At 36.9% G+C, this 19400-nt stretch overlaps 2 protein-coding genes across 5 annotated transcripts in view; one reads left to right on the top strand and one right to left on the bottom strand.

Moving 5' to 3' along the window:
- The window catches only part of p2ry11 (purinergic receptor P2Y11), a 106073-nt gene that overhangs the window by 35077 nt on the left and 51596 nt on the right, over window positions 1-19400 (bottom strand). The gene's annotated exons all lie outside the window — the stretch shown is intronic.
- The window catches only part of trip10a (thyroid hormone receptor interactor 10a), a 41018-nt gene continuing 23481 nt past the window's right edge, over window positions 1864-19400 (top strand). For 2 of the 4 annotated variants that reach the window (XM_039685983.2, XM_039685984.2), the window contains exons 1-2: window positions 1864-2138; window positions 18068-18183. In XM_039685983.2, the coding sequence (XP_039541917.1) occupies window positions 2115-2138; window positions 18068-18183 (140 nt within the window). In that variant the 5' untranslated portion in view covers window positions 1864-2114. The remainder of the gene's footprint in view (window positions 2139-18067; window positions 18184-19400) is intronic. The other 2 variants (XM_039685986.2, XM_039685987.2) reach the window with 2 other exon arrangements.

Here is a 19400-nt window from a genome sequence, read left to right on the forward strand (position 1 = left end):
CTTAAGTAAAAGTACAAATAAACAGATAAATATTTACTTTAGTAAAAGTAGAAATAACACAATGACAACCATACTTAAGTAAAAAGTACCCGATTTTAAATGTACTTTAAGTATTAAAAGTAAAAGTACTTGCATAACAATTTATTCTCTTAATGTCTATTTTTTTCTAATGATTAATAAAACATTTAATTCTAACTCATTCAACCTAATACTCCTATAATGATGTTCAATAATTATGGGAAAAAATTGTTGTCACCATATCTGAAACAAGCTTGCAATTAGACAATAGCTACACATCATGCTTATATTAATAACTATCTTTGGCAGTAAACGCGATTAATTTATGGTATAATTCTGAACCTCTTGGCTTGCCATAGGCTAATCCTAACCAAATGTATAGGCCTATTACACACGGTGCATTTCCTATGCACATAAAAACTAATTTTTGCATATAAATTGCAAGATAAACACACTGTGTGCGAGACACATTTAGTGTGACCGGGTTGATGTATCTATGGCAACCAAACGTCACTGGTGAGACAAACGTGCAACGAACGGATGGTCAGATTACGTTTTGGCAGGGGAAAAACTGATCAGAAAATGTAATGAAAAAGTAACACAAGTTGTAGAAATGTAGTGGAGTAGAAAGTATAATAATTGCTGCAAATTGTAAGTAAAAAGTATGCACTATTTATTCTACTTAAGTAAAGTAAAGATACATGAAAAATGTACTTTAGTAAAGTAACAAAGTATTTGTACTTCGTTACATTCCACCACTGTCTGTAGTTGAATTCTGTATTGGTAGATAGTAATAAGCCTATTTTGTTCTTTTAAATACTGTACAACACGTTTTAAAAAAAATGAATTTTGCAGATTTAAAAAAAAATTATAATAATAAAAGATCATACTACTCTTTACAAAAAATAAATAAATAAATAAATAAATAAATAGCTACTCTTAATTCAGACAGTCAAAATATTCGTTAAAATATTGTGTGACTTGATTTTTTTAATGCATTTCTTCAAACTAGTCGTCTACTGATAAGAAGAAAAGGTTCTAAACAGAACTTTAAAAGGTTCTATCCGTGCTACGTATTTGGAACCCCGAAAAGGTTCTATGCAGAACCCTTTTAAAGGGTTCAATAAACCCTTTAGGGTTCTTTGTAACCAGGAAAAAGGTTCTATATGGAACCTTTTGGGTTCATTCATTATCATTTGTTTTGTCCTTTCATATTATTGACAAACATCAAGACCCTAAAATGTATTTATGACTACACGTGAATGATCATAAAATTCAAGATATTATGGGGGTATGTATATATTTATATAAATGTATATATGTATAAATGTATATATTTCTATCATTTTATGTAGTTGATCAATATCACACGAAGAGTGCCATTTCAGTTTTTCTCAGCATGATTAAAATGTGATATTAAGTTACTACAACAGTTTAGTAAACAATAATATAATTACAACTACAAAATGTTGAAGAATAATGTAATATGAATAATAGCCTATAAAGAACCTTTGTGCCATAAGGGTTCTTTCTTGTCATTATAGAACCTCTTTTTTGCATAAAAGGTTCTTTGGAGTTGAGTAAAGAACCCTATGCTTCATATACCCCAATGAACCCTTTGGATATCAGCTTCATATCAGCTAAATGTTTCTATAATATTAATAAAATGAATGGAAAATGGTTTCAGAGTGTATTTTTGGATTGTTGGTCTGTGGTGTTAATAATTTAGTTAAGGTCATATAATGTTATTCCCTCTGGTTTGAAGTACTCTCACTTCGTCTGTTGATCGACATGCAGTCTGAAAGCTGGAAACTGGATCCGGCGGCTCCTTTAAGAATTAGGGATCTGGGAGTGACGCGGCAATGAAATCCAGTTGATCCTTCTCTTGCTCCGCAAGACTGCAACGAAAAGTATTTGTGCCGCCGCCACAAAGTAGCTCGCGCTGGAGAACCATACCGATTTTGTTCTGTGTTGCGCGTGAATGTGGGAAAGATATGAGCCGCTTTATTTGATCCTATTTTGAACATATGTTGCTCTCGTAAGTTGGGATAACTTTTCACGTTAATAGAGGAGGGAAAGCGGTAGGAGAGCTGAACATGGACTGGGGCACTGAGCTTTGGGTAAGTTCGGAGTATAAACTCTGTTTTATGTTTCATTTTTCTGTTTCAGAAAGTCCGTGTCCGATTCAATGGCATCAATGAAATTCTCGATGGGCGTAAACGTGATTTATGACAATTGTTTTTGTTTTTTTTGTTTTTGCAAACTGGAAGGAGATAAATGCACGAAAAGAATCTCTGGCGAATTGTGAAACATATTTATGACCTAATTTTTCAAACTTTGCGGTTGTCATTATTTAGTTCTATTAATTGCCACGTTTAATGTGAACATCCGCTCTACCAGACAGTTGAGCGGAATCACAGCAACAACAACAACAACAGTATCGCCGTTAACCTCATATTATCAGAGTCGGCCCAGTTAGCTACCGTCTATCTCTATTTAACGTTGATGTGTGTTCATATCGATTTGTCCATATTTTTTACAGTCTATGGTTCACATATATGCATACAGTACCGGTCAAAAGTTTGGAAACATTACTATTTGTTTTTGAAAAAAAGTCTCTTATGCTCATCAATCCTGCAATTATTTGACTAAAAAAAAAATGGAAAAACACACAAATATTGTGATATATTATTACAATTTTAAATAATGTTTTTCTATTTTAGTATACTTTAAAATATAATTTATTTCTGTGACGTAAAGCTGGATTTTCGTCAACCGTCACTCCAGTCTTCTGTGTCACATGATCATTCAGAAATCACTCTAATATGCTGATTTAATTCTCAGTTATTGTTGGAAATAGTTGTGCTGCTTAATATTTTCTTGGAACCTGTGATACTTTTAAAAGTTTTTTTTAAGTAAATTTACAGGATTTATTGAGGATTAAAAAGTTTCAGCATTTCTTTCAACATAGAAATATTTTCTAACAATATAAATCTTTACTATCACTTTTTTTTTTTAACAATTTAACACATCCTTGCTGAATAAAACTATTAATTTATTGAAAAAATAAAATACTGACCCCAAAGCTTTGAACAGTAGTGTATATTGTACAAAATATTTATATTTTAATATTCACAGGTTATGAAAAATATCAAGCAGCACAACTGTTTACAAAGTTGATAATAAATCATCATATTAATGATTTCTGAATGATTTCATGTGACACTGAAGACGAGCATCACAGCATTTTTGCATCACAGAAATAAATGATATTTTAAAGTATGTTAAAATAGAAATCCATTATTTTAAACTGTTATTATTTTTCACAATATTACTGTTTTTACTGTATTTGTGACCAAATAAATGTAGGCTTGTTGAGCATAAAAGATTTCTTTCAAAAACATTACAAATATTAATGTTTCCAAACTTTAGTCCGGTACTGTATGCATTAATGCAAGTATACATATATATATAAAGATTCATCCATCCATATTTTTATTTTGGCAGATATTTGTTTATTCAATATAACATGAGTGAACTATCAATAACTTTAACCATAAATGTTTAGTATCCTACTCTGTGACCCTGTTTTGTAAAGATGTTTCTGCTTCGTTTATCTGCTCAGACAGGTTTAATAGTCTCCTGCTAATGGGAATTGATAGCTTATGATTCATCGTTTCTGTCGCTTGATTTGAATGTTTTCTGTAGATTTGGAGATTAATTTTAATAAGCAGTCCCTGTCTATCAGTATCATCTGACAATGAGGAGCTCATCTTTATTTAGTCCAACTAATTGCATTTGTTTTTGTTCGCGATGACACCTCAATCTTGTCACCGAAGCACTTAAGCTACCAAAAGTAGAATTAGTTTAGAGAAATAGTAAGTGCTTGTTTTGGATTGCATCATCATCAGCCGTGTTTCACTTTCATCCTGCCTGTTTTAGTTCTCGCATTGCCATCACATTCTGTCACAGAGGTTCCCACCTCTTTCGACGAGAGACCGATTTTACGCAGACCCTTCTCCCACATGCCTGCAGTGTGCAAATGGAGCGTTGCGCTGAAATGGGTGGAGATAGTTTGACCTCATTGCTGTTGTTGCTCCCCTTAGGCCTCTGTCCGCTGTCCCCTTTCCATCTTCTACTGCACCAGCCTAATTAGTTTTGCCCTAATTTCATAAAAACAGCACTTCACGTTGCTGTTTATTTCACTAGAAAGTTTCCCTTTTGTGTGCTTCTTGAGGGATGCAGGGAAATTACAGTAGTTTCATCTCTGTGGTAGACGGAAGTGAAAGCTTGTTTCTCGGCTTTAGATGCTTGAGGCGGTCCAGGTGGGAAGGGCATTGGTTTTCATAAGTCTGGCTTTGGTTTACCGTCACTTTAAGCAATGTCTAACCTAATTGGTTTTGGTTGGGTTAGTCATTAAGTGCCATTCCCATGCCTACACTGTGGCATCTGTCCACTCCTTTGCTGTTAAGCCACTTGCTATTTTTGGCAGCTCAAGATTTCAGATGTGTACCGATGGGAGTGTGGCTGAAGTATGATTTTTAGCGTTTGTTTGAATTCTTTCTGCATGCCGCACACAACATGGTCCTTATTAAGGAAGGACAGTGGTATTTCACCGTGTACTCTCGTCTCGTGGAGGCTGTTGACTGATACTCTCGGCTCAGGCGGGGAGAATAGCTTTAGTTTGCACTATGGGGAGGAGGAGTTATAATGATAGCAGTAAAGTACAAGAGGAGGGGTCACGGATGGCCCGAATACAGTGCTACAGATAAGAGGAACCCTGCTGTCAATTGTGCTCGGACTGTTTTTGTAGATTGACTGGATGTTTGCAGAGGGAATCTCTGTTGGTTTAAAGATTGTGATGATAGCAGTTGGTGTGAAGTTTGACTGAAGCCTCCGCTGATTCAAATCCAGGGGAGTTGTTTCAGTGCATTCAGACAAGTATTGTATTGTTAATGGCATAAATTTAGTTTGCTGCTTCAGTTGTTGTATCTGATTCATGCCCCGTTTACATGAAGGCAAGACAGATATTTCCCTGCGGTTTGGCCTCTCGTTTACACGAAAAACCCCGTTTTTATCACAGGAAACGATTATTTCTAAAAACTCCAGCCAAAGTGGAGATTTCTGATAACGTCGTTATGTGTTCATTCATTCATTCAAGTGGCAGCAGCGTGGTTTCAAATAGATACAGAAACGCTTTGGCCGTGTGTCCACCAAAGCGTTTTTCCATGCGCCTGGCGTATGTTTTCAATGGGAGCGCCGCGTTTTTTAAACGGCATGAGCGTACCGAGGCGCTGAGTGTTTTTTTTTATGCTGAAGCGCCGAGGCCCCAGCGTTTTTACTGGTCACTGAGAGTTGAAAAATGTTCAACTTTGGATAAAACGCAGCGCTCATCACTGTCACTTTTTACCCAGCCGTCCAATCACAGTGGAGGAGGGGTGGAACTAATACCACACCGACCAACTGTCACAACATTCAAACTTCTGCGGATATTCTGTATCATAGCAACGAAACGGCTCAACGGAAAAAACGCTGCGCTGACAAAACGCTCTCAAGCGCCCAAAGCACGGCGTCTTCAGCAGAGCGTCTAGCATTTTCAGCTGGCTAAAAACGCTTTGGTGGACCCACAGCCTTACACAGGGTTCCAGACTGCGACCAAATTGGTTGCATATGCGACCATTTTTTGAGAATGTGCGAGTTAAAGGGCACCTATTATGGAAAATTCACTTTTACATGGTGTTTGAACATAAATGTGTGTTGGCAGTGTGTGAGCAAAACCACCCAGAATGATAAAAATCCACCCAGTGTTTTTTTTTTACAATCTCAATAAATCATCTGCACTGTCTCAGAACGATCTGTTCTAAGATTCAGCCCTTTGTGACGTAGAATTGAGCAAGTGGTTTGATTGACAGTGTGGTATATTTTTTTAAAGATATAAAGATTTTTTTTTAAAGTTATTGTATTAAAAACTGCATGTTGTTGTGCTGTAAGTAAGCCATCTTCTCACATTTGCCACAGAGGTCCCTCGCATAAATGTAATTTCGCTTGTACGTACTACGTAGCAAACTTTATCACAGAATGTGTATGTAGTTTCAAAAAATTGCGCCAGCGTTAGTGTTTGTGTGTGTGTGTTGCACATCCATAATTACAAAAGGGACGTGATTACAACTCTATAAGTACATAAATGTATCAAATAACCATACCGAGACGTACTGGTCCATTCTCATTTGTGTTTATTCTGCCGGAGTCTCTTGTCTTCGTACTATTTATATTTCGATTCAAACGTACGGCTGAATTCACAGTAGTGTTGGGCGATATGCTCCATTTTCATATCGTCCTATCGTCAGCCTGCGAGATCGGCGATACACGATAGTATCGTGAGGGGGCGGGGCTAACATTTGATTATTAACTTGATTATTTAGCCTACTCATTAATTTGCTTGTTTTATTAGCCTACTTCGTTTTATATACGAGAATCTTTTTTCTATTTTGCTAGCAAAGGTGGAGTGTTTATTAATAGGATCAGGTTATTTCCTGGTATAGTGAGGTAAAAAAAAGAGATCCTAATCCTTTTGTTTGTCAACGGGAAATTTACGGACACATTAGCCTATCCTCATGCCGTTACATACAGCATTTTGACTAGGGCCTATTTCTGCACGAGATGAAAACACGTTTTAATAATTTCTTGGGTCAGAAAAAGTCGGAGTTTGCGATATGTGCCCCCCCTACCAGTGCGCTCTCTGCGCACTTCACATGCGCACTTCAGTACGAAGTACGCGGGTTAATGTGTTTTAAATGCCGGGAGAAACAAGAGCAAGGGCCAAACGTCTAGCTGAGTCGATCGGTTTATACTTATGACTTGACTCTGATAAAGGAAACGTTTACATGACCACATGCATTGTCAAGTTTATTCAACATAATCAGGTTAAGAACGTCGTCGCATGTAAACGCGCTCAATCTCTGAAAGTGAAAGTAAAAACGGACTGCTTTCGGCATCTGCATTAACGCCGCGTTCCCTCAGAGACGACGATGAAAACGGTAACTATAATACTATTTTAGTGATATTATTATTAATACTATTTAGTAATTATATTGTTTTTAGTGTTAGTGTCATTAAACGTTTTGTTAATGTGTTACGGAAACAAATACTGACGAACAACGATGCCGTTTTCATCTTGGATCTGTAGGAAATTGAATTTTGCGTCTGTTAAAACGAGCACACTTGATAATTTGGGAATGGATCACCTTGCAATTAAATTTTGATGTGGGATGTTTTTTAGTCTGTTTTAAAAACATTCTCTTAGAGGAGTCCTCATTAGTGCGTGTGTTGTTGCAATTGTTATGAGGTGATGTCGTTGTAAATTTAGGCAAGGCAAATTGATTGTAGTTCCTAATATTCATTTAATAAAAATACTAGCTTTATAATAATAGGCATAATAATAATAATTTAATACATTATGGTAAAACGAGCCAATTATCATATTGATATCGTCAAAGGCATCTGCCATCGGCGATATGTCAGACTATCGTCGATACACGATACTATCGTCTATCGGCACAACCCTAATTCACAGTCTATGGCTGAATTACATTCCAAAAAACAGCGGGTCTCTCACTCTCTCAGCCCTTCTGCTTAGACCGACTGCCGTAGGTATCAAGTTACGCCCTCATCCAAAGGCAGGGCGGGGATATGCAGCTCATTTGTGTTTAAGGTGGTATACACCAAAACAGCTCATTTTTAAACAGGCCCCAAATTGACATTTTCAAATGGTTATAATAAATTAACTGTGGGGTATTTTGAGCTGAAACTTCACAAATACATTCTGGGGACACCCACCGAGACCAATATTACATCTTGTAAAAAGGGGCATAATAGGTGCCCTTTAAAATTATATGTCGTCTCATATGTGCTAGTGGACGCTCGCGCAACAGAACGCCGTTGTATCAGCGGCTGCAGTCCGTAACTTATGTTCAAAATGAACGAGTAGGCTACATGATGAATCCATTTTCCAAACTGTGTTTTTGACTTATCCTGAATCACTATGGTACGCCTATAATAAGTGTTTAATATTCAGACTATTTTATCCCGGGGTCGACTCGGATGCGGAGTTGCCCAGTGCCTGCTTGACTCGCCATTAGGGTTGGGTATCGTTTGAATTTGAACGATTCCGATTCCTTGTTTCGATTCCGGTTCCTAACGATTCTCGATTCCGATTCTTTTAAGAGGCAGGGTCAAAAAAGTTCAGCTAACCTTGCTAACCAACGGCCTTTCTGAAGGAAATAATCCTTTCTGAAGGAAATACTCCTTCTGTAAAAATACTCCTTTTGTCACTAATTTTGCATTTTGCCGAGATTTCGTTATTTTTAGAAAAGTGAAGCCACACTTTGGATCGCCGACGTAAGGTACTCATGTTCGACTCGCGTGGTTATGCCAACACTTCCGGTAGACGCTTCTTCGTTGGTGTTGTTCAGCGGTTTCTTCTTCCACTCGACGGACTGTGAATATCGAAACTAGGAATCGAAATTTTAACTTTTAAACAATTCCGGGAAAAGCGAAAAGTTAGTCTCGGTTCCAATCAATACTCGATTCTCGATACCCAACCCTACTCGCCATAGACATTAATGGAGAAAAGTAGGCTAGCTCCGGCTACAGTGTTCTTCCGCAAGACACGTGCAGTTTATTTATTGACGAACGTAGACGTCACGCACATTGCACACTGATGGTGAAACGCGCCAATTACGAATTCACGAATTATGGCATATAAAAATGAAAATGTCTCACGAAACAACGTGCCCCTTCCTACGTCTTTTCAGTGGTTAGATGAGAGTAATCGTTTGATTGAGGAAAAGGAAATTATTATAGACCATTTTGCAAGATGTAAACAACACTGGTCCAGAAGCACTTCCTGTTTCAGTTTTTTAACACTACATAAAAGCTGGGATAAAATACAACCAACAGAACATATAAAACTGAATCAAAAAGTTAAACAAACATCTTTATTCTTTACATGTGAAATAAAGAAAACGGTTACAAACTGAAACAGGAAGTGTTTCTGGACCAGTGTTGTTTACATCTTGCAAAATGGTCTATAAAATGCAGAAGGTAAGGAGTGTGAAATTTCTGTTACAACTATAAACTTTGATAATGAAAAATCTGTATGAGCTTATTATATACTCTAATCTTTTAAAATGTAATGCATACAATACATTTGAATGTTTAATGATTTTTAAAAGATAGAAAGACGATGATAGATAGATAGATAGTTAAGAAAAAGATAGATAGATAGATAGATGGATAGATAGATAGATAGATAGATAGATAGATAGATAGATAGATAGATAGATAGATAGATAGATAGATAGATAGGATAGACTAGATTATATTAATTCAAATGTAAAATGCTTAAAATTACAGATGAAAATTTCTGTCCAAAATCCTTGAAAATCCTGAAATCTGGCAATGATTATTAATATATTACAGGTGTTTATGCTGCAACCCAGAACACCTTTGCTAGCTTTGGTCCATTAAAACCATCATTCATCAGCATGCATTGATTAAAAAAAAAAAGTGCGATCAAATCATATGCTGGTGCGACCGACTGAGAAAGTTGGTAGCACCAGTTCAACCAGTGGAAAAGTTAGTCTGGAGCCCTGTTACAGGTAAATAGACACACTTTCACTCATCATATTCAAATAACAATGTCTGGGTCCTAAATCAAAACAGTGACAGACAGCCTGCCTTTCTACAAGCTCTTTAAAAAGCCTTTAAAAGAATAAATTCAAACCAACTCCTTCAACTAGTTCATTCTGAAGCTGATTCCATGCAGATGGTGCTGCAAAAATAAAAGCCTTTTTGCCAAAGTTAGTGCGGGCTTTAGGGACTGTCAATAAAAACAGATCCTGTGAGTGCAGGTGATATGTCCCTGCAGACCTCGGGAGGATGTAAGTGTTCAGATTAAGGAGGAAGAGTTCCTAAAACTGCCATGCTAACTGGTAGAAACAGGGTTTTAGGTTCTCAAACGTCACATTAATGCCCTAGAAAATGCTTAACGTCATGTGAGCACCTAGTTTGGCATAGTTATGATGGCACAAAATATATTTATATTTTTACGGGTTGATGTAAATGACAACTTTTTTGAAAACGATGTTGTGTGGACGATGTTGTTATTGGTATATTTGTCTCTGTATATACTGGGCTATTTGTAAGTGTGGCCTGAGATGCCCTTTAAATAATTGGAAAAAAGCTTAATTGATCAAAAAAAAAAGTTTTACTTTATCAGAAAAACCCAAATTTCACTGTTTTTTGGCCCTGGCTGGCACAAAATGACCAGAGTATCATCAGCACATGGGAAAGTGTGAATGAGCAATAGTCAGATGAACTCACTCTCATTCTGTTTGGGTTATAAGAGCAGATGGTTATAAACAGAAGGAATAAATGCTCCCAATCATAGTGGTCTTATGTTTGCAAACAATGGTTACTTCCAAAGAAAGATGCCTCGTATGCAAGGAAATTGCTGCAAAGAATATTGAATCTTTAACTCTTTCCACGGCAGCGTAAAAAAATAGAGTTGGCAGCCACCGCCAGCGTGTTTGATCAATTCACAACAATTTCATGGCCCCCAGAATATTTTGTTGAATGAATATCTGAACATGCCATATATCAAGTTAAAGAACAGATCCTCTGCTTTTAAACTAAATTTTCATTCTAGCTTCATACATTCTTTTTATTTCATCAACACTCAAGTTTCATAAAAAGCTACATTTTGAGCAAAAAGTTCGTGTAAAATTGTGTTTTTGTCAAAGACTACATCCAGATCTGATTCAGAACGATGATCTAAACCTAGATGGAGATCGTGTCCATCAACACCCCCAATGCTTGCACAGTCCTAAAGCTCGTCCTGGGTCGACATTTCATTCTGCAACATTAGGCGGTTTTTATGCCTGTGCCGTTTAATGTTGATGATCATGTTATTTTACATATGATTTCATATGATATCGCTTGTTTCTGCATCTTCCTCGCACGTATTTTGATCAGGAGATTCAGTACTCTTTCAGAAGATGCATTATAGCGCTCCTTAGTGATTAACAGTGAAAACACACAAGAAAGCAGGAAAACTCCACCAATGGCAGGGGAAAGAGTTGGAAACTTCAAGGAGTGAGGTTCAACTGCAGTGAAAACAGCTTTAGGACGTCCCAGAGTGTCTAGCGAGCGACGGGACGTCTCTTCCTGAGGATTCGGGGTTTGGAATCCTGTCACCACCGGTGCAGAGCTGCTCAATATTGGCAGCAGGTGGGCATGAGAGAGTGCATCTGCACACACATTGAGGCCAAGACTTTGGACAACGGCCTGGTGTCAAGAAGAGCAGCAAAGAAACATCAATGACAGACTGAAATTCCAACGCTAGCTCACAACCAATTTGTACAAGTGATTAAAAAGTGGCTAATTCATACGACCTCACTCGTACAAATTCGTATTATTTGTGTAAACCCACGTGATGGGTTGGTTTAGGGGCGGGGTCAGGGGTAGGTCATTCGTATGAATTCGTACGAATTGGCCAACTCGGAAAATATGTACGATTTAGCAAAAATCGTACTAATTCGTACTAGGGCTGTCAAACGATTAATCGCGATTAATCGCATCCAAAATAAAAGCTTGTGTTCACATAATATATGTGGGTGCACCATGTATAATTATTTTATATATATACCGTGTATAATTATTTTATATTTTGTATAATTTTATATATATATATATATACACACACATGCTTGTATGTATTTAAGAAATATTTTCATGTATATACTGATTTATATATAATTTATATTATATATAAATATTTTATATATTTTTTCTTAAATGTATACATGCATGTGTGTGTGTGTATGTATGTGTGTATATATATATATAAAATATTTATACACAGTGCACCCACATATATTATGTAAACACAAACTTTTATTTTGGATGCGATTAATCGCGATTAATCATTTGACAGCCCTAATTCATGCGAGATGAAATGAAAGGCTTATCATCGTTTTTCTGTAAAAAATTAAGCAGAAAATTTCTGTCCACGGATCCACAAATTTGTACTTTTTGACGTTAAAAAATGTTGATTACTATATAGATTTTCATTAGGCAAACAAAAGTTATGAGAAAATATAAAAACGTCTTTGTTTCCAAGAATTACCGAAAGTCTAATGGTAAATGATGACAGAATAAAATGTTTGGTGCAAACAAATCCGTTGGCATTTTGATTTTCTTCTGTGAATTTCATTAAAACTGTCAAGAAATGCCCATTTATTTTTCACCCAAAAACAAAAAAATATATAATAAATTACATAAAAATGTAGCCTATTTTTAAGACAATTGAGATATTTTAAAATATTATTTCATTTTTATTGAACCCCCAAATTCTCAGTAGCCTACTGTAATCCAAAAAAGGCCCAATACTATAAAAACATCAAGTCGAGGCAACAGAGAGATTAAGGAAATATTTGAGTCATGGCTTAGGCATTTTAAAACCAGTAACAGACACATTCGACTAACGAGCCTTCATCAGGGTGTTGACAACAATCATTTCCTGAGTCCTTTTAAATAGCTATTTATTAGTCATATGACATGATTGCATAATATAGAATAATCATAAGAGAGAACATTTATTTAGATGATTAATAATATAAAGATTATAAAATCTCACCAAAATATAATTAAACCAAACACAATATGTTCAAATAAACAAAATGCTCTAGTCTGTAACTTAAATATATATTTATAAACGCATCAGAGTTTGCTTATCTGTTACCTGTTTTTCAATAAAGTCTTTTTTTTATATATTTTTTTCTTAAACTCTCGAGTGCCTTGGCTTGATATGTTTTGTTGTTGTTGAATTATCCTTCATAATACCGGGGTACGGATTCTACACCCCACGCTTTTTGCATTACTTGTTTAATACTATTATAAATACAGTATCCACCACAGTTAAAAAAAATAAATAAGTACTATTATTTACAGTAATGGCAATGAGATTATTTTTCACTTCATAATAACAAGAATTTTGTAATGAACAATAATGTCACTCACTATGCAAAAAATAAATAATTTTTTATATTTCAAATATTTGCTGTTGTCCCAAGACGCAAAGCTTATCTTGGGACATAAACAACTGCCTCGGGCTTTGTTTTGAAGTTGAAAAGCGCTCTATTTTTGCGAGTGAGTGGGTTGTGAGGGGGTAGGGAATTCTTCTCGTTCTATATTAATGGACACCATTTTGAGGAGCGAGGAGGAGGAGGTGGAGTCAGGACATGGCCTGGCTTGTTAGGAATGTCATCCCAAAGGCACCTCCCTCCTTCCCACTTCAAAACGCATATCTACATCCATGCCGATGGAGGTAGCACCGAGGGGGTGGGGGACGTTTCAAGACATCATCACTCTCAAGTGGTCAGGCCCATACTTGAAATGTAGTAACAGAGCGCCCCACCGAATAAGGAACTGGGGAAAAAGGGAAAAATAGAGGCAAACCAGGGAGTCTCAGATGGGGTTTTCTTGGGGAAAATGCGTCTGTTTTTGTTTTGCTTCAGGCATGCTGTAGGAAATAGAACGTTACATTCATATTTTTGTTGAGCACAGCTGAAATACAGCAGGAAGTGGGTAAGACTTCCACTTCCTGTGTTCCGTCTGCTCAGTCACTTGTGTCAGGATGCATTTAAAGCCCAGAGGAACCCTCTGCCTCCCACAGATAACGTTTATAGGGTCAAGGGTTGTGAACAGGCAGGGAATCTCTGGGATGTCCTCTGTGTGGGCACTGGGCCTGCTTTTAGACTTGGACTTCGGCCGATTGTATTTACAACATTCATAGTTGTGTTCATTTGTGAAGATTATCACGATGAACAAAACAGAGCTTATTTTCTGCAATAAGCCAAAAGGCAATTGGGATTTTGTTGAGGGAACCAGGGTTATGCTAATGCAAATTTTTATACAAAAATATCTCTCTATAGAGAGTGCAATTTTTGGACATTAAGTTTCTGCAGAAGTGAAGCTGGCAAACTGTCTGCTCTTCCTCTTTTCACTTGCATTTCTAGTTTGATCAACTCCAGTCAGGAGACTTTCACACAGGCTTTCAACTGATGTTTGGAATTAGGAAAACTTATGAAGTGTCTTTCCATCTACATGATTGCATTCATTTGGACAAGTTCGCCTAAAGCTGCAGCGTATATTATAATCATTTTACAATTATTATGCATGCTGCTTTGACTGCCTCATATTAGATGAGAGACTATGCATGTGACAGTCATTTGTACTTTAAAAAAATCATTTCAGCAGGATTTATATTATAATAACTAGAGGGAAAACATCACAAATGATGAGAAACTTCCCCTTATAAATATATTTCTGATTCATCCTTAAAGGGATAGTCATAGTTCATCCAAAAATATAAATTAATAATTCACTCACCCTCAAGACATCCTAGGTGTATATGAGTTTCTTCTTTCAGCCAAACACAATCGGAGTTATATTAAATAATGTCCTGGCTATTCTAAGCTTTATAATGGTAACTGCACATAAAAGCACATCCATCCATCAAAAAGTTATCCATACGACTCCAGGGTGCTCCAGAAGTGAAGCGAAACATTTTTGTAAGAAAAATATCCATATAAACTATTTTCACAGGCTTATGGCCCTCCTCGAAGGCATTTATTAACCCCCTGGAGTCGTATTGATTACTTTTATGATGGATTGATGTGCTTTTGGGCTTCAAAATCTCAGTTACCATTCACTCCCATTATAAAGCTTGGAAGAGCCATATGTGTTGTTGGCCTATTTTCTAGTGTTTTCTGTTCCATATTAGCTGCTTTGCAGTGTTTCAACATCCCAGGAGTGTTTTTTTGGCATATTTTAAAGATTTTCTGAGATATGCTTGCTTTGCTTATCATAAAAGATGGGAGAAAAATTTTAATTAATTGTGGATTTTTTTATTTTTTTATCTTTCACACTCTTAGAAGAAAAAGTTCTATATAAAACCTTAAAAGTTGGCTTCATATAGAACCTTTTATGGGAAACATCATGTGATCATTTGACTGATTTAGTGGTCATTTTGTTTTAATTAATTTTATGAATTAAACCACTCGCAAACATACTACATCACTAGAAAAAATGAAATAACCCATTAAACTTTCAATTATTATTCAATTATTATTATTATTATTATTATGCAATCATATAAGACATTTTTCCTTACATAGAACCCTTTTGGCTTAAAATTAAGTCAAGACCCCTAGGTTAAAGGTTTTTTTTTGTTTTGTTTTTTTTTGTATCAAATAATAATCCCATGATTTTTAACAAACAGCTATATCAAAATAACATAATTTATTTAACGTTGTTTACTAGAGGTTCTGACAAAATGTTAATTGCTGCTGCTGTCTATTTAAAATGTTAAATTAACTTAAATTATTTAAAAAAATCGCATTGAATGAGTGATTCAATGACTCACTTATAACTTGGTTCATCACTGGATGAATCGGTGTTTTTGAACAAATCTTTTGAGTCAATCCAATGACAAAACATTTTATAAACAGTCACTTGTCGCCACCTACTGGTGTAACGATGTTAACGATACAATCGTTATCAGAAGAGTTTGCCACGTCCACACGTAGCCGTAGCATTCCCTATACGATTTTTTTCCCTAGTTCTAAAAACAAACAAACAGTAAAACAGCGTAAACAGCGTGGTCTCAAAAAATATCTGCGTACACACGAAACCACTGAAACCGACTGAAAACGGTGTAGTATATATGCCAGACCAGTATGGGGTGCTGTAATTCTGCCACAGAAATAGACTATACACGGAGAAGAAGACTTAATAACCTTGCGCGTTGTATACGAACCAAGAAGAAAAAGACGAAGATGGCGTTTGACGCAGCCGACACGTGATGTGATGACATCATCGTTTCACAAAATTTACGGATTGGCTGTACACACTAAAACCGCAAGGGTGTCGTTTTCAGATTTATCCACTTTGGGACCCGGTTTCAAAAAAAACGTTTTAGTTTTGTGATAATTTGAATATTTGTATTGTAAGACAGAAATGTTGATACTGTGTGGTTGAAAAGCTGTTTCAGATTTAGACATGATCTGAATGTCCCTGTATGATTGGTTGAATAGTTTAATAGACATTGCCGAATCATTGTCATTTTGTGTTTGAATCAAGATCGCAATATTTTAATGATTAATCCTCCATCTGTAGTATGCCATCATGGTGAAAATAATCAGTATGAAGAAAGTGTTATGCTTCCCTGTAATAATATCATAAATTGTGACCATTGTGGGAGGTGCAACAGCTACCTGAACAAGGAATGACAAATCAAAACAAGTAAAAAACAAATATTGGACATTTTTATTTAAAGTCCCTGTAAAGTCAAAATTAAGTATGTGTTCTGAGTTTGTCACACCACAGAAAAATGTGTAATTAGCCACCCAGCCAAATTTGAATGATAAAAAAAGCCGGGAAGTACATAAAATAAGCTATCAAAATCATGAAAAAATGAGCAGATTCTCTGCTCTCAAACGCTGGGGGTGTGTCCGCTGGCTGCGCTGAAACCACGCCCACTCACGGGAAAGCTGTTGACGGTGATATTAGCTGGTTAGCTTGAGACGGGAGGATGAACACACTGAGGCGGGAGATCGTCGTTTCGGGCCCGTTCACCAGTAACAGTGGATTATCAGTGAATTATCAGTAGGGTTGGGTATCGAGAATCGAGTATCGATTGGAACCGAGACTAACTTTTAGTTTTTCCCGGAATAGTTTCGATATTCACAGTCCGCCGAGCGGAAGAAGAAACCGCTGAACAACACCAACGAAGAAGCGTCTACCGGAAGTGTTGGCATAACCGCGCGAGTCGAACATGAGTAGCTTACGTCGGCGGTCCAAAGTGTCCCAGATAGCAAACTGACATTGAATCAACGTGGAAATATGACATCGAAACAACGTTGATCTGACATTGTTTTGCTCATCGAATTAACGTTGAACCAACGTCAGACGCGTCATTCTTTCAAAACTAACGGAAAATCAACTTGAAATCAACGCGTTGTTTCAACGTTATGAAAGCAAACCAATTTTCGATTTTCATTTAGCTTTGAAGAATGCCGCGTCTGACGTTGGTTCAACGTTAATTCGATAAGCAAAATCAACGTTGTTTCAATGTCATTAGAGACGTCGTTTCCACGTTGATTCAATGTCAGTTTGCTGTCTGGGGTGGCTTCACTTTTCTAAAAATTAACGAAATCTCGGCAAAATGCAAAATTTGTGACAAGTATTTGTGACCGAAGGAGTATTTCCTTCAGAAAGACCGTTGGTTAGCAAGGTTAGCTAAACTTTTTTTGACCCTGCCTCTTAAAAGAATCGAAATCGAGAATCGTTAGGAACCGGAATCGAAACAAGGAATCGGAATCAGAATCGTTCAAATTCAAATGATACCCAACCCTAATTATTAGTGAATCCAAGTTGTCTCTGAGGAAAGTTTATAAAACGATCCAGTGTAAAACGATCACTACAGAGGCGGGTGTTGTTGATGTGATCGTTTTTAAGGGAATTTAAATGAAGATACCGATCTGTTTTGTACATGATCGCATCCAGGTAGTAGTCCATGCATGTCCATGTCGAAGGCATAGCTAGCTAGAAAACTGTAGGCTCAGCTGTAGTAACTAATAGTACTGACAGTCACTCGCGATTGAGAGGTGAATGCGAATGTGTTCGGGGAGTGTGTGTGGAGAGGGGGAGATCAGACTCTGTGTGTCATCAAATAGGGGGGTGTCCAGCAGCTCATGGGTTCCAGTGCGTCATCGAGCCCTGTTTTAGCCCCGCCCAATTAATCCGTAAAATTGCAATGGTGAAAAACTGGTTAACGGTCTAATTCCACATTTCAGTACTTCACAGTTCACAGACTTTGTAATATGTTTTAGCAATACATATGTAACATTTATAATGTGTTTAGAACTTTTTTGTAGAATTGCCTTTACAGGGACTTTAAGAGCCTGGTCTCGATTTTGTATTACAGGACCAATATGACATCCTTGATAAGCACACACAATCTGGCTTGGACTTGGTGGATAAATACGTGAAGTTTGTGAAGGAGCGAACAGAGATTGAACAGAATTATGCCAAGCAACTACGGTAAGAGATCTTACTATACAGGCCTACGGTATATCCTGTTGGGCTGTTTGATTGTGTACATGTCTATGCATGCTTGTGAATGTTTATCCAGAGTTGGGGCTGATTGTGAAATATTCGGGCCCCATGACTGAACAGGGCAGAACTGAACTTGTTGGCACCTGTGAGCTGTAGCGTTGGCCTCGGCCCAGAGGATAAGCATATCCGCGCCTGCTCCCCTTCTTATTCATGGCTATGCCTCGACACTTTCTTGATCTCTGCCAGACTGTTCAAAGATCTTCACGCTTGCCTCTTTCTCTCCTCCCTTCCTCCCGCTCTGAGAGAAGAGGGGAAGTGGGAGCAGACGAGCATATGACTGAGGGGATGTGGGGGGATAGAGTGAAAGTGTGGAAAGCTTAACATCGGCTTCTGTCTCGGCTTCTCGTATGCAAAGGAGGGAACCAAATGCCCCCTGGTTTTGATCACGATGGCCTTCCTTATTTTACTCATTTCATTGCTTTCAGTTTGTAGTCCAGCTCTCTGGGATTACCCAATTGTGCTTGGTCAATCGAAACTGAAACCGTGTTGTTTCTAGGCTACGTTCTGTCCTCACTGACCGTGACAAATCGCAAGACTAAGTGGCCAATGTCTTTAAAGAAAATGAAAACTCCTTTAAAGATTTATAATTTGCATTTATACTGGCTTTTTTTAATGACTTCGAAAAACATTTTCAAATAAAAATACAAATTTAAGGACTGTAATCATGTGGTGTGACCACCACCACTGTCACCGTCCCACAGGTGGGACGTTTGCCACTATATTTTTAAAACAATAATATCTTAGTAAATACCTTAAATAATATTGACAAACTATATATCATTTGAAAGCTTACAATCTCTAGTTTCCATATTTGGTGACTGATTCTCAAAATATATTACAGAGGAGCCATAATTTATCAATATAAAACAAGAATATTTTCATACTCATAAGGTGTGTTCAGACCTTTATTTTAAAATAGCAGTAAACATGAAAAATCATGAAAAAATGGTAGATACCTCAGTTTGTTTTCATGCCAAAAGTTCAAAAGACAGAATCCATTTAATTATGTTGGGAAAAAAAGGTCTGAAAAGTTTGAAATATCAAGAAAAAAATAATAAATTCACCATTTGTGACGTGGCAGCTAGCTATGACTTACATGCGTGTTCTTTGTATGTGTTTCTTAGAGGTTCAATTCATATCAA

Source organism: Pimephales promelas, chromosome 3, assembly GCF_988280905.1.
Source record: "Pimephales promelas chromosome 3, fPimPro1.hap1.1, whole genome shotgun sequence".
Classification (NCBI taxonomy): domain Eukaryota; kingdom Metazoa; phylum Chordata; class Actinopteri; order Cypriniformes; family Leuciscidae; genus Pimephales; species Pimephales promelas.